The 16679-nt window shown below is 32.0% G+C and overlaps 1 protein-coding gene across 3 annotated transcripts in view; it reads left to right on the top strand.

Annotated features, from left to right (window-relative positions):
• Positions 1–14564, top strand: part of LOC107368991 (uncharacterized) — a 44780-nt gene extending 30216 nt beyond the window's left edge. For 2 of the 3 annotated variants that reach the window (XM_015936904.3, XM_015936906.3), the window contains 6 exons: positions 2391–2588; positions 3353–3618; positions 8384–8546; positions 8617–8798; positions 11660–11836; positions 12656–14564. In XM_015936904.3, coding sequence (XP_015792390.1) covers positions 2391–2588; positions 3353–3618; positions 8384–8546; positions 8617–8798; positions 11660–11836; positions 12656–12831 — 1162 coding nt within the window. In that variant the 3' untranslated portion in view covers positions 12832–14564. The remainder of the gene's footprint in view (positions 1–2390; positions 2589–3352; positions 3619–8383; positions 8547–8616; positions 8799–11659; positions 11837–12655) is intronic. The other variant, XM_015936905.3, reaches the window with a different exon arrangement.
• The last annotated feature ends 2115 nt before the right edge of the window (positions 14565–16679 follow it).

The following is a 16679-nucleotide window of genomic DNA, read 5'->3' as shown; positions in this document are numbered from 1 at the left end:
TGTTGTTCATCAAGAGGAAGATGGCGAACAGGAAAAAAACTGAATTGAATATAGGATGATATAAGTGAAAAAGAAGAAAAAGAAACTCTTTTTTATAGGTTGAAGTGATTCAGATAGGATTCAAGAAAATTGGTGAAAAGATCGAAAAATTTTGACCGAAAATTTCATCTTATTTCGAAAAAATTTAGTTCTATTTTTGGTTAAAAAAAGGTAAAAGTTTCTATTCGTTACCTGGTTACTCAGATGTTTTCATTTTATCTGTTGATGCAGTTTAACTCGAGTTACAGTTATTTTGCTTCAACCAAAGCATTGAAACTTTCTTCCGTTACAACGATTCCCAGTCAAAGTCAAGGTCAACTAACAGTTTCATCGGTAAAGATGATGATAGTAATAGTGATTGTATGAAGCATAACGAACGCATTTATCGGTTCATCGCTGCATGAGAAGTAAAAGTTGCTCTAGTCAAATATTTTACATAGCAAAAGAGGTTAATCGAGCTTAACCAATGATCCCAAAGAGAGAGAAGAGAGAGAAAGTGGAAGATGAAGAGATATCAAGTTAAACAGTGGTCAATGAAAATATTCAACCAAGCTTGAAAGTCTGTGAAGTTGAAAAATGGAACGAAAAATCTAAGCAAAAAAAAAGAGAGAAACGAAGAAAAATCAATGAATGGAAATAAGGAAAAGAGAAATCAATTTCTTTCTTTTCACCCAACAGTTGAGTCCATTTTAAATATTCAGCAAATGATGAATGCTGGTGAAGATGCGCCTGAAATGTCGATCACAATCAATGAAACACTTGAAGTGATTAATATCACCTTTCAATAACCATTTATGCAAGATAAACCATTCAAGGAAAGGATCGAGTAAAGGTTTTAAACTAACCTTAAGTCTTGAAGCTTAACCTAAAAACTAGCATTCGTTCAAGATTATTCAGCAGAAGCATTTTTTTATCAAAACCTTGGAATTGAGAGTTCGTTAATCGAATGGATTTACAGTGTTCGATCAGATGGTGATGAGTTGATGAATAAAAGGAAATCTTTGTTTCTTTTTGTTCATCTTGTAAATAATTTAGAACCTTTGGGTATTTTTTCTTGTCTCATCATCTTTATGTGAGTTAGTGAGTGAGATGAGCAAAAATGTGTTCCAAAATAGTTCATGATTCATGAATTAAACTGTTTAATCTTGCACCAGATCACTCAACCAGGAATGTTATTCACACTGCAATGCACCATTGCTGTCCTGATCACATGACCATAGCCGTCTGAAAAAAAGTGAGTTATCTGTGAACCATGAACAAGTTCAGTTAACATTATTCAGACACAGAGCCAGAGGAATTGAGAAAGGAAAAGAGAGAAAGTGAGATTCATTTCCGATTGGATCCACATGAATGTATCCAGCTGAGAAGATAAACTTTGATTTTTTTTCTCTGTGATTTTATGCAAAGTAGCATCAAACAATATCAATAAAATGCAGGACAACGCAAAGCATTGCAACAACGAAAAGAACAAAAGGCTTGAAACGGAAACAATGATAAATGGAAATACATTTACCTTTCCATTCACGTTTCATGAAGAAAAAAACTCGTAAAGAATTTAAATATTACATGAGAAAACAGATTTACAGATGAAAGTTGAAGTTGGTTCAAAATAAACACAATAATCTTGCAAATTGTGATATTTTAGTTTCCCTCAAAGTCGGAAAGCTTTGAGTTTAACTTCATTTTCATAGGCAAACAAAATGTTAACATATTTGTTAATATGATATGAAACAACAAGAAAGAGACTGAAAAATGTAGCAAAAAATGTGAACCAAAAAAAGACTCGATTACTCTGATGGTGCTGATGAACATGAGAGTTGCTCGTTAATAAGCTGCAATTTTATCCTCAACTAATTTAAATGAGTGAAGAGAGAAAAAAAGGTTTTTCCATTGAAGAGAAGCTCTTTGTCCGTTTTGAGGTGAAGTGGCCTCAGATATCTTGTATCATATCAGAGTGAAGTGACAAAAAGGCGACCAAAAGATGAACCAGAAAATAGTAACCATCAGCATCACCATCAATGGACTTGATACATTGGAATCAACCATGCAAATCGTCAATCCTGGACCGGAAGATTAGATATTTTTGAGTTCAAACAGAGAAACAAATCAAAGGAAGAGGAAAACATTTTTTTGCGCTTCTCCTTCTTTTCATCATTTTTTTCATCTTCTCTCTTTTTTTCGCTGTTCACCAATTTTCTTGTTTCTATGTGAGATAACTCATCAATTGAAATGTTCAATCAGTTTGTGGAAATGATGAAATGCAATTGTTTAGTTTTCTCTCTTTTTATTGTAAAAATAATTCCAAATGATTCAACTTTTTTTACTAACAATTTTCAATTTTCTCATGTCAGATATTATGAAACTGGTTCCATTAAGCCTGGTGTTATTGGTGGATCAAAGCCGAAAGTAGCAACACCGAAAGTGGTTGATGCAATTGCAAATTACAAGAAACAAAATCCAACAATGTTTGCCTGGGAAATACGAGATCGTCTATTGGCTGATGGTATCTGTGATTCTGATAATATACCTTCAGTTTCATCTATAAATAGGTAAGAACATCATGTTGGTTTAATCTTTTCTTTTCAAAAATTCTGTTCCAACTTGATTAAAGATGATTGAATACAAAATTGAAATTTTTCTCACTCTTAAAGTAAATTTTCCAATTGAATATCATTGAATTAGTTTGAAAAGTTTCAACAGAAAATGATATTTCGAAAAGAGTTTCGAATGGAAAAGTGATGAAAGTTTTAGCAATGAAAATTGAATAGCAAATGGACCAACAGTGATGATGACAAGAAGACAAACTAATCCACCAATTAGCTTGGATCATTTCTCATCATCCCTTATCAACTAAACACAAGAGTAAAGTGATTCAAAATGCGCAGGCAACTCAATCGGGAATTCAACTTCTATAGAGATTTTATCCTCTTCAAGTTATCTCTCCATCAACCTTTAGCACAAATTGAATATCAATTTTTACCCAACAAAATTCAGCTCTTATCGATGCTCTAGACACAAGCACACAATTAGGTTGAACAAAAAATAGAAACACTAAACTCGAATCAAAGAAAAAGTAAATCCAATGAAAGGCTAATCATTTGCAATAAAAGTACAATGAGTGTTGACAAGTAAATGATAATCAAGTAATAATAGAAATGATCAGTCGAAAGATTATGTTTTTGGTTAAAGGCAATCACAAGTTACATAAATAATCGTCATTTAATCGTATTTGGACCTTTTTCAGTTGAGATTCATTTCGACATTTGGAAATGTTTTTTCATTGATTTTAATCTGTTTTTGTTCATTTCCACAGAATTGTCCGTAATAAGGCGGCCGAAAAGGCGAAACATTGTATCAACAATCATAATTCCAATAGCAATCAAACAACCAATTCAGCGATTTCACCCAACTCTCAGCAACCCAACAATGCAACCTCTGTAATAGTTAATGCTGCTCAACAATCATCCCAATCAACACCAACCTCAGCAACTTATTCAATTAACGGTATTCTGGGCATTGAAGAGCAACAAAGACATCAAAAAAGGAAAAATCCTTCACCAAATGAGAATCATATTGAAGGTAAGAATCATTTAACACCTTATCACAGGCATTAACATGAAGGCAAACAAGAGATGCAACAAGATGAAAACAGGCATCAATTGGATAATCTAATTATCATTATTATCTCAAACCATCATTATTGACCATCTAAACAGATTAACAGCCAAAAGTGGCAGCAACCAAAAAAGCATTCACATTGACCAGCCAAAATGAGCTACAAAAATGTGTCTGCTTTCATTTGTTATTATTGATAAGAAACACAAGTAGAGAGAGAATTGAACGAAAAGAGAAAAAAATGATTTTCCTTCAACAATTCTCATGAGATTTCTCAGAGTTTCCCTTTTTTTTCTACCGAAATCTTTTTCTTTTCAACAAGAGAGGCAAAAGATGAGAAGCCAAATGCAAAACAAAAGGTGTAATGATGATGCTCATGATTAACACTGAAAGTCCACTTAGAGCCAAAACAATCTCAACCAGATGAACAGCACAACACTTCAATTTGATGACCCAAACAATGAAAACAGTTGCTTAATTTATTAGATTAGATGATTACTTATCCAATCACAATTGCCATGAACCAGGCCAGTTAAGAATCAGCTTAATATCAAGAACCGAATTCGATTAACTTCAATCTCGAAACTTGCAAATTTCACCCAAAAATTCCTCACAAAGTCCATCATGAATCCAAAAAATCAAAATTCATTCGACTTCAGATTCTTTCAAAGCTAAAAAAATTCCATTTTCGATAAATATTGACTCGAATTGGCGTGCAAACGTCAAATTTTGATGAATCTTGAAAACTCAGGAAACACAACTTTAAGTCAGCTCAAAAGTAACCTTTAAAAGTCGAGATTTTGCTTGGGTCAAGTAAATAATTGAGGAAAATAATTTTCCGTAAAACTTATAAATTGAATTATTCGCAAGCCAGTCGGCCTAAATTGACCTTTTTTTACCATTCACATTGTTATAATAAACTTTAACGGATTTCATGTTTTGCAGTTTATATTGAAGCACAGAGATTCTTGGCAGTACCTTTTGTTATCAACCTTTAAATACAATTAAATGAAGTTGGCCCTTCGGCTATAAAGTTGCTCTTTTCCTTGCACAGTCGACAGTAAAGAAGAGTCAAAGAGTCAATTTGAATAGTGACAATAAATGGAGCTTCAAGGAAGGGAAACATTGCTTTACTTGATTTGTACTCAGTTAGAAGTCAACAATTACAATAACTAAAATTGTGGCCACCATCACAACCCATCTAAACTGACTTTAGTCTCTCTTCATCACTAGACTTTTCCATCTTCCTCACTCTCATCATCTTCAAACCTTTATGATGATAACAAACGTATTATGAGGTTGACTGTCAACCTTTCTTTGCTTCTCCTCTTCACTTCTCTGCATTACTTTCAAAGGCCTGTTGTTGCCTGCTCTTCAACGCCTCTAATGCTTTACACACTGAATAGCCTTTCCCGTTTTCGTGCAACATTATTATTTCACTTTCAATTATTTTTATTATTAACAAACAATTGTTACATTTACACCTTTAACAGCTCTCCATTGATTCCCATTTTTCGTCCTTTTTTTTGTGTTCTGTTCAGATCTTTTTGCTTCTTCTTTTTTTTCTTCTTCTTGCAAATCTTTATGTGACAGATTCTTTACCTTCAAATTTTTAACTTCAATTCACTTTCCATTGTAAAACCAGAGAAAGGTTAACATTTATTATTATCATAATAATTATTATTTCAATGGACAACAACTTGAAAAGATCAAGTTCAATCTCAAGCTCACACCGATTAGCTTCATTAACTTTTCAAGCTTTTTTTTCACATTCAATTTCCATTCAAATCTCACTTACAAAAGTGTTTATGGTTTTGGACATTTTTACTTTACTCTTTCACCAACAACAATATTTTCCTCTCATTATACAAGTTCATTTCCCACTTCATTGAAACTCTATTAATATTGCAAAAAGACAGTTTCAAGTTGATCGAAAATCGCACTTGTTCGAGTACTTTTACACGTTTAGAATCTGATAGCATTTGAACAATCGCACAGCATCGAGGTTTTACTTCAAAGTTTGGTCAAGTTTTTATTCAACAGCTAATGGAATGAGAAGAAATTCATTTTTCTTCATTTGCTGTAACTTAATATTTGGTAACTTTTGGTGCTTTTGCCAAACTAATGAGGATAAACTTAGATTTTGTCATTTATTCCGTTTATAGTTGATGGCTTAATGATGATGAGAATAAATGTTGCAAAGAGATTCTTGTTTTTGCGGCTTTTCTTCCTTCGCCCACCATAATTAGACTCTCATGTCCACAAGATGTTGATGATGAGCCATTAAAAAAACGCCAAGACACAAGACAAGGTTAATTATTCAAGAGAAAAAAAAGTGATAATAATAATCTTACCTTTTCTGTTGTTTAATCTTTGCACCTCATCAGTCAGTTTTATTAACAGTAAAAGTGTGCCTCAAGTTTGCTGCTCAAAACACTTGCAATTAAACTCTTAATATCATTATAATCATCTAATTATGTTATCATTTTGATTACAATTTTGTTACATTTTCCTTCTTCTTACAAATCTTGTTACATTTCCAGCGAGATTTGTTATTAATGTCAATTTCAATGCTCATCATTACCATTACAGAAGGTAATAAATACTGATCGTGTAATTGGATAGCTTTTCACCTAAACAACACTAAAAACAATCAAATGCCTTTGAGGTTTAACAATATTTACAATCATTTAATCTAATTGCTGTCAGCTTTGGTCAAGAATACAAAAGGATTATCTTGATTCAGTTTCTGCCCTTTTCCTTTTAATCAATCAACCCGATTCTCTTGAGATACTTTAAGTCAATTATTTGAAAAACAAAATGAAATTACTTTAATTGCAAGACAATTATCATAAATATCATTGAACAAACCAATTAATTTCTCATTAATCAATATCCTGCAAATAACTCACAAGGACAAAGTCAGTAATCGAAACATTGATAAAACAATTTCCATTCTCTTTTCCATTCATTTTCCACCAAAACTTATCTCGAACCAAATCAGGAAAAATTGTGATCATTTGAATTTTGCCCTCTTCATGAGTTACTTTCAAAATTGAATCTAGACAAATGCAAATGCGATGATATTTGGAGTAAAATTGAAATGTTAAAAGTCACAGTCGAAATACATTTGATAAAAAATTCATTTTTGTTATCGATCGAAAGTTTGAATAAAAGGAAAACAAAAAGGTCAAAACGATTGAGAAAAGGTTAAATGAAGAGAAACATTGATTCCATTCAATTAAAGGTTACTTTATATTCAATAACAATGAAGATTATGATTCCTTTTAAGCACACAAAGTACTAGTAAACAAGGATAATGATAATCTTGGCGTGATACTTTTACCACATAAAATCGTGACTTATACTTATTATTATAACGTGAGCTGTAAGTGTAACTGTACATTAAATATTTAGCCGATCATTTCAATAAAATTATCATTTTTACTTGTAAACCTTTTGCTAGCATTTTGTATGCAATCAAATTTGTTATCAAATGAACACCAGTTTAAGGGAAAAGAATCAGTGAGATAATTATTTATTGAGTGACTTTTGAAGGCACTTGAAGTTAATCAAAATGCAATTGTGACTGTTGATCAAACAGCAAAAGGCAAACCTCAAAACGGAAGGTCAACCAATGTGACCTCACTTTACCCCACTGAGAGCCTCATATTGACTTTGATTGTAAACATGATTTACAGGAAATCACTTGTTTCTATAAGCAAAAGGAAAAAATAGGAAAGAAAATAAAACAAAACTTTTTTCTCTTCTTTTCATTCTTTTCGTTCTTTCCATCTCAACCCGATTCAACTTCATCATCATTATCATCATCCTTTATCATCAGCTTCACAGGGAATCTTTAATCATCTTTTTTTAAGTTGTTTTATCAACTATTATACATAACAAAAGCTCACAGGGAATCTCAACTGTTGACTGGAAATAAATTTTCATTTCTTCTTTTCTTCTTTTCTCCATGAAAAAGCTCATCATTATCAAAATAATTATCTTTTTGGAAACAAATTAGCTTCTTCTGTATAATTAATAACATTGATAAGTCGAGAGTGAAGGGAAAAAGTTCTAGAAATACCTTTACAAAGAACTTGCTTTTTTTGTACAATTCAACTCATAAAATATTGATGAGAATAATATCTTTAGAGAATTGTGAACATTGCGATTATTCTGCCTGATTCCAAAGTGAACAGCGTGAACACTCTGAGCATTCTCATAGTTTACTCTCCAATCAATATTCTTATAGGTTCACAGGGAGTGAAATATCTTTGCAATTCTTGAACCGAAATTCCCAGTATCTTTCCAAGTCTCACTCCCTGTCTCTATACAAGAAGATGAGTTTTGTTCACAGAATAAAAGGAAGACTCTCTTTGGATCAATTTTGCAAGCTAACATTTTCCTTCATCTGATAACCTTTTTTGCCTCTTCTTCATCTTCTTCTTCCTCCACTAAAAACTCAATCAATACTATTGATTGTAAGCCACTTGTAAGTATGATAAGCTGTAAATATAATCGCTTTGTAACAAGTCAACAACAAACTCTTAAATAGCTTTACACAATAATGGCTATTATAATCAATAGAGTCACAAAATAATTAACTCAATCATTTCAGCAAATGATGGTAATAATGATAATCAACTTACTCCACTTCATCTCTTTGGTTGCTTTTCATTTTTTCCCTGTAAATCAATTGAAATTAATTTTGCCTTTTTCATCACAGATTTCAAGAGTGAGTCATTTAAAACGGAATCATCAGCTTCATCGAATAATAATGTCAATAATCGAACAAATTCACCATCGATACAAAACGGAGATGAAAATGAATATAAAGTATCAAGTAAAAGACCTCGACTTCCAAATAATAATAATCAGCAATACAATAGGTAAAAACGATTGGAACTAAATTTTAAGTCCACTTTGAATAAATCTAACCTTTTTTATTTACTTTGACAGTCTTAATGGTAGCAATGATCTCTATAACATTTGGAGCACTGGAGCCAATCCAGGCACAGGTTATGGCCTAGTAAATGAAAATGGTGACCCTTCAGGTCAAAGTCATCCTCATCAACAGCCTCAACAGCAACATTATGAAACAACAACCTTATACACTCCACCAACCTCTGCATCTTCATTGGGTAAGAATCGATGTAACGAAAAAATTTTCTCTTCTCTCGACTAACAACTTTCACCTAAATTAATTTCAAATCCCATGAACATGGATAAGTTCCTCAAGACAAGATTAAAGATGAAACCAAGTTGACCTTTAATTGGAGCATTTTCAGCATCTCTGAACAATTTGAAGAAATAATTTTCTCATCAAAAGTCAATGTTGAACAAAAATATTTATTTTGCTTCTTCTTTTCATTTCTCATCAAAAACATCAATATTATCATCATTGTTGTTATTGTTGTTGTTGATAGGAAATAATGATAACCTTGAGTTAAATGTACAAGAAAATGATGATTATGATTATGATGATGATGATGATGATGATGATAACTTGTATTATTATTATGATAAAAGGCAAAGTGTATTATTATTAGCTGAATGGTGAAGATGAATAAAGTTAGGTGAATATTGCTTTGCCTGTTAAGAAGCTCTTGCAAGTTTCCCAAATAAAAAGTCAAACTGAACAATACAATGTTAGTGAAAATATCGTTTCCGGTTGAATGAGCCCCACCCTTCATCATCATCATCATCATCATTCTCATTCCTCAAGTCTCAACTTTATCTTGAAAGAGAAGAAAAAAAGTTTCCCTGTCTACATGAGAATCGACAGCAAAAATGACATAGGCGTGTGCTGCTACTTAACTTTATCTTCATCGGGCGACATCATCTTCCACCCAAGCCCTGTCTTCATCTTCATTGCCATTCCTTTCAAACCTTTCACATAATCATTTTCTTATCACAATTTTACTCTTCTGACAGCCTCTACTCTTTGTTGTTCCCTATCCATCATTTATCAGAACCATATTGTTTTACAACAATAACACTTTCAACTCTAAATGTTGTACAGTTGCAAATAACAAATGTTTGCTTTAAAATGCTATTCAAGTGAAAGAAATATTAGAATCAAATCAACTCATATGTTCATTGTTTTAACCTTTTGATGCATCTCATCAGTTTTGTGGCCAATGGAGAGGTTGAACGACCAATGAACATTGAGTCGAGAGATAATCACTTTACAAGATTAACATCTTATGTCATTTTTGCTCACCCAATGAGTATAAAGTTTATTAGGATCAACTTTAGTCATTCGTTTAACTTGCATTAAGCAAGTTAATCTAACCTAACCTAATCTAACCTAATCTAACCTTCAAACTTAGGATTGAACTTTGAATAGTCAGACGTAAAGCTGACTCAACCAGACGATAGTTTAATTATCACAGACTTTTCACAGTTTATCTCAACTGATCCAATCAATTTCCAGTCTCTTTAGACAATTTCATAACCTTTCTTTCCTTACCTTGAGATAAGTGTTGGATGTAAGATATTATACTCTTGTAATTATCAAGTAGACTTGAGACTTTTTTTCAACACCAAATTTCAACGCCTACGGAAATCCTTTCGTTGACGACCATTAAACGACAATTTCCAAGAGAAAAGCTGTTTTTTCTTCTTTTTTTTCTTTTCTCCACTTTTTTACCTTCTTTTGATTTGAGAAATTTTGATAAAACAGATTGAAAGAAAAGGCGAAGATGATGAAGATAAAAAAAGTGTAGATCGCAAGATGAAAGAAAAGTCTGTAACGTCTTTAAACGAAGAGTGAAAAGGGAAACTGGAAAAACCGGGTGAAAATAGTTTCTTTTTTTTCTCATTTCATTCACTTTAAACGATAACAATACTCACCTTGAGCAGTAGCAACACTGGCGTTTCCGTTAATGACAATCTCCATTGATTATAATCATTATTCATTATCATTGTCAATGATTGTTTACTGCAGTGCAGAAAAAAAGTGAATGCAAAATGTGAACAAAGTCGAGTTGAAAATGAAACTGGCAAAACATGATAATTTAAACTAAATTGTCGGTTACAGCTTTCCTTAACATTAAACGTTTAAATCAAGAAAAGGTTGCAATTAAAGGTGAAAATTGTTCAATCAAGTGTACGAAAAGCATTTATCATTGCAACGAGCAAAGAAAAAAAGTTCAACTTGAAATTCAATTTTACTCATCACTCAGCTTCTTGATGCAACAAAAGATGAAACTTGATTTTTCAAAGTCTAAAGTTTCTTATTAATCAATTGCAAGATAAAAAAGAGAAATGTTTTTCTTCTCATCAACGTCATGAACATCATCAAGTTGATCATGTTGAACAATTTTCACTCTTGCGGCCTTTTCCTTTTCTCTCATTTCCATGAGTGTTTCTTGGCTGCCAATTCTTCAACAGAAATTCAAAGAATCTGTTTGGCAACTTTTAACACTCGAAATGCAAAATCCATCATTTAAACAATTCAGACGATGAAAGTCAATCATGAAACTACTCAAAATGGGTTAACATTCATCTTTAATCTTGTCGGAATCCCTTGAAAATCAAACCTTTCCTCATTTCGCTTTCCTGGTTTTTCGGGTTTCATTTAAAGTTTCCTTGTTTTTCTCATTTTTGTTGTTGGTGAAGGGTTTGCTAATAATGAGCTTTGCATTTGACACTTTCGAAAGAATATAAAAATCATGAAAAAAAATTGAATAACATGGTGATGGGTCGCTGCTGTACCTTGCATTTCCCTTGATTCCCTTAACACACTCTAACCCTTCTAACCCAAAGTGATTGTTCAATTGAGAATTGTTTATCTTTAGAAAATCTGAAAATTCTCAAAATTCAAGTTTTCCTTTTGCTCGACATCAATTGAACAATCAATTACAGATGAACAAGTCTTTGTCTGAATTTACATCTAAATAAATATAACCTTTACTCTTGTCGAGTCTAATGTTAAACTCTTTTCGCTCTTTTCCTTTCTCTTCTTCTCTTTGAAATTTGTGATTCCATGAATTTCTAGTTGAATTAACGGGCGGCAGTTTGAGTCCAGGAAAGACTTCAATCATCGGTTCCACTGCCTCTGAATTTACTTTATTACAACCAGCATCGGCCCAGCACTATTACCTAGCAAATGCAAATGCAAATAATTCCAGTACAAGTGTTTCAAATGCAACAACAACAACCATTTCATATCAAGGCAAGTTCATTCATTCTGAATAACATGAAACCTAAAGATGAGAGAGAAACTTTCTTTATTTCATCCTTTCAACAAAAAAGAAGAAAAAAGAAGAAGAAGAATTTCATTTTTAGTCTTTACACTTGTCATCCATCAATCCTTTACCATTATCATGATAATCACTCGAATCATCGTCATGAAAGAAATCATTAATTGACTCCATTGAAATTAATACATATTCATTGATTTATCTCATTCTTCTGCAATTTTCTTTCTCTTCATTTCGTACTTTTTTCATCAACAATCATTCCAGAATTTTGGCAATCTTTTCATACTTCAGATCATCAACTATGATGATGATAATAATCGCAAGACAAAAATAAAGTTGAAGAGACAGAGAAAAAGCAAGTTAGTCTATAATTCAAGTCTGAGTTTCATTCACTTTCATCGATCTTGAAAGCTATTCTGCTCATCTTTTTTTCATTATTTCTTTCCTCATCATCATCACCAAAAGCAACCCAAAAATGCATCTATATTTTTGCTCAAATAAATAGTTTCTCCATAGCATTTGTTCATCCATAATCATCTTCATCTTCCGGTTACATTCAATGCAAAAAAGCTTCTTCTTCTTCTTTCCATTTATTGTTGAAGAAAAGGTTGAAATATTGAAATTTCATTTTCTTGGCAAAACTTGAAAAAAATGGCAAAAAGGTTTTGACCACAAAAACAAACGTTGAAAAACAAAGTAAATGGTGAAATGTTATAAAATCAATGAATCTCCTCCTTAACCATTAAACTCATCAATTGAACAATTATTAATGATTAACATTTTTCTTATAGGTTCAGCCTCAGTGACACCACCAAATGCAACTCCGGCGACTCCAAGCGAGTATTATGCAGCATATCATCAAGCAGCTTATGCTTACCCAAATTATACTTATGGCAATCCACCTACAACAGTCCAACCTCCAGCTCAGAATAATGCTCATATTCCCATAAAGATTTCCTGGCAATGAACGCAGCAACCGATTAAAAAAACTCAAAACAAAACATTAACACGATTCAACATCTCTTGGACTCATCACAAGAGCACTCACAACCTGAACCATTAGTCTTTTGGCATCATCATCCCTACCATCATCATCATCACCTTGTCTCAAGGTTCAACAATAATATTATTACATTATTATTACTTATTGATTATATTATTATTATTATCATTATTATTATTTCGATTAATCCTTTTTATCCTTTTCTTAATTTTTAATTCTCACTCAAACCCAATTGATCAACTGGATAAATATATTGAAAGTAAATCTAATTGATATCAGAAGGCGTTAAACCAAAACTCACAAAATCACCAAAAAATTTATATTAATCATCCTTCATCTCTCACCCTTCATCAAACACCTTTTTTTTGTATTCATTTGTTTTTTGTTTGCTTGTTCATCATGCACACCAAAGCTGTTTGTAAATCAAAAAGGTAAACAGGAGAATGAAGAAAATCTGAAATTTGATAAACAAAATTAGTATTATTAATGAAATTATTAGAAACAAATTGTTGGCAAATATTTTCTTCAAACTCATTTACCTTCTTGACACACCTTGACCCTTAGCACGCTTCCAAAATCATCTTCACTGCAAAGTTCATTTTGTATTTTTTCTTCTTCTTCCCTCCTTTTATATAATGTCCAACCCTTTTCATTAATCTGTTAATCATCTTCATCACCATTAGAATCAAAAACATGGAAATTGATAGAAACCAAAAAAAGGGAAAAGTTGAACTTGGGCTTGAGTTTGCAATGTTAACTGAAAACAAAACAAAAAGATGCAACAAGCAAAAGTTATTGGACAAATTATTATTATTTGATAAATATAAATATAAATGTATAAAAATATATATTTAATTATGTAAAATTGTCACAAAGTCTCTGGTAAACATTTAGTCACTCATCAAGAGAAAAGCTCTTTTGCATCGGAGATTCTTCTGAATTTGTTTTTGTTTTGTTTTGAGTAAAGTTCTGTCTGGAGATGGAACAGTAAAGATGCAAAAAACTGAAAAGCCACTGGTCATGGAAAGAAACGGAAAATGACTAAAAATGGAAATCCTTTTTTTCTCTCTTCTTTTCTTTCTTCTTGATGATGATGATGATGATACAGATGATGCTGCTCACGTGTTAAGAAATGCTTATTGGTCCATATCATCATCTCACTCACAATTTCATCTTTTGTGCGATTCTCATCATTCGCTATGAATCTTTCTCTCTCTCTTTCTTCTCATGTGATGACTCGAGCCATTTTTATTTAACACAAAGATTCACTCAATTTGAAAGGGTCACACGTGTGGCTATTGATTGTTCATTAAAAATGCATCTTAAGATGATAACCAAGATGATGCTGTAAATGATGATGATGATGATCAGGATTTGGGCAGCAAAAGCAACATTGTAATATTAACTTTGACCCGACGCAAAAGTCAAAAGACAGTTGGAACACAAAACACACAAAATTTGGGGCAACAACAAATGAGTATTTTATTCCTCACGGGTGTTTAATTGTAAACTTTCTTCTTCTTCTTCCCTTTTCTCTTTCCTCTCTTATCTAATTGTTTTCAATCCCTGAATCCCATGTTTCTCTTCTGAACCAATCTACTGGTTCAACCAAAAAACCTAACCATTTGGAAACATTTAACAGATCAACTTTCATTTTGAAAGTTTTTTTTATCAAAATAAAAACTTTTTTCAAAACATTTTCTCTTTCAAAAACTTTATTTCCCAAAATTAAAACTTTCCAAGTTTCATCATTTCTCGGTCAAAATTCAGCTTCAAATTAAATCTCATTTCAGCAAAGCTAAAGTTAATCGCGAAATAATAGTAAAGACAATTTTTAACCTTTGAAGATTCACTTTTCAAAGCCATCTTTTTTGTTGAATAACAATCGGACTCAAATTCAATATCGGAAGCTTATTAAGTGAGTTCAGTTCATAATATCGGTAATAGTCACTGAATAAGTAGATTTTCTAATGTTATCGAAATTCGAACGAAGATCAAATTGGAAAAATCTTTGAATGTTGTTTCGAGCTTCAATCCAATTTATTGGAAGAAATTAATTTTAAAGTTTTCTATTTCATTTTTTGACTTTTTTCAATTTTGTGAATTTTGGTTGCTTGAAAGTTCCAGAGCAAAATGTATCAACAATTGTTGACAATATTGATCGTTTTACCTTTAAAAATGTTTTGTTTGTTTTGTTTGGCTACAATTAAAAGTAATTATTTTTGGAATAATTTTCTTTTACTTTTTTCCTCACCGCGAAATGAACATTTTTGCCTTTTTCCTTCAGCAAAACAATTGTTTTAATGAACATTATTCTTTGGGGTTTTTTACCTTTTATCATGTTGACAGGAAACTGAGTAACAAGAAAGTTCAATTGACTTAAGATGTGTGTGCAACGAGGCAGCTTTCAGTCTGACAAGTTGAACATCTAATTGAATATCTTGTCATGAGAAGAAGAAGAAGAAGCAAGAAGATAAAGTTATAAGTGCAAAGGTGACTTACTTAGAATAAGTTGATTTGTATCTTTGAGAGAAGAAAGAGAAATGTTGTCATCATGATGATGATCATCATGCAAAATGGCAACCGGAAGAAAGAGAAAAAAAGAGAAGGAAAAAAGAGAGTAAAGTGTATCAGTGCGAATCACTTTTGAACGGCTTTCTTTTCCTCTCTACTTCGGGTGTTTATTGTTATGCAAGTTGAAGATGATGATATTTATGATGAAAATTATACTATTTTAAAGTTGCTCTTGTTGCTTCTTCTTGTAACAATTATTATATTATATACTTGCTATGATCGCCTTCGGAAGCAACTGGCAGAGGGAAACTACAAGAGAAGATAAAAAAAAGGTAAAATAAATCTTACCGGAAGAACCTTTTTCTTACATTCATTGTCTGTTGCTAATTTTTATCATCATCATTATACTTGTACTTGTTTGACACTGGACTTGATGCTCTTCCTTTCAGTCTCTTTAATCTATGGGAACTTTAATCATTGGTATCATTTGAAACTCTCCTCGCTCTCTGTGTGTGACTGGAACGTGACACTTGTAAGATTATTAGTAAGCACACCTTATTAGCTGCCTTCAGTTAACCCACTTCCGATCTCATCGTTATCTTCTTCATATTCACTCAACCTTGCATTACCTTTTCTTTGTTTCATCTTTAAACTTCCATTGAAGGTTTAATATTTAAATTCAACTTTTCATTAAAAGGTTCACTAAAATTGTCCCCGTTCTTTACCCTTAATGACACAGGATAACGATGGTGATTAATACCGTTAAATGACGGAAGCAGGTCAGGTCGAGATTAATCTCGAGTCAATCTTCACCGAAATCCTCCGGAAGGAAAATTAAAAATTTAATGTCCATTAAAATCAAAACAAATTAACTTCCATTGACATTGAGGTTGACTCAAGTCTTGTCAGTCGATTCAATGTCTAGAAGTTAATCAAATCAACTTTGATCGGAAATTAATCGATATAATTGTTTTACTGTCTGGTCGAAATAATGACTTCGAAATATTTTGTTCGTCAGAAGGCACGAAACTTGGAATCGAATGCATTTTTGATTTTTTCTGGCCTTTTTTCTCACTATTTCAGGCAGAATATGAGACTTTTTGTCGAATCAAATATTTGCATGAAAATTGAGCTTCTGTTAATTAGTCAGTTTGGATTCATTTTTTCCAGCTGCTACTTTCATTCAAACTTATCTGATTTGCTCATTTTGACTCGATTCCAAGATGAACTTGATAGCTTATTGAAAATGTAAAACACAAGATGAAAAGTAAAAGATAAGCAAATATTAAATTGCAAAT

Source organism: Tetranychus urticae, chromosome 2, assembly GCF_039701765.1.
Source record: "Tetranychus urticae isolate SD_2017Ah chromosome 2, NJAU_TeUrti_SD_1.0, whole genome shotgun sequence".
Classification (NCBI taxonomy): Eukaryota; Metazoa; Arthropoda; class Arachnida; order Trombidiformes; family Tetranychidae; genus Tetranychus; species Tetranychus urticae.
Note: the sequence above shows the minus strand (reverse complement) of the source record. Positions and strands in the feature narration are given on the sequence as shown.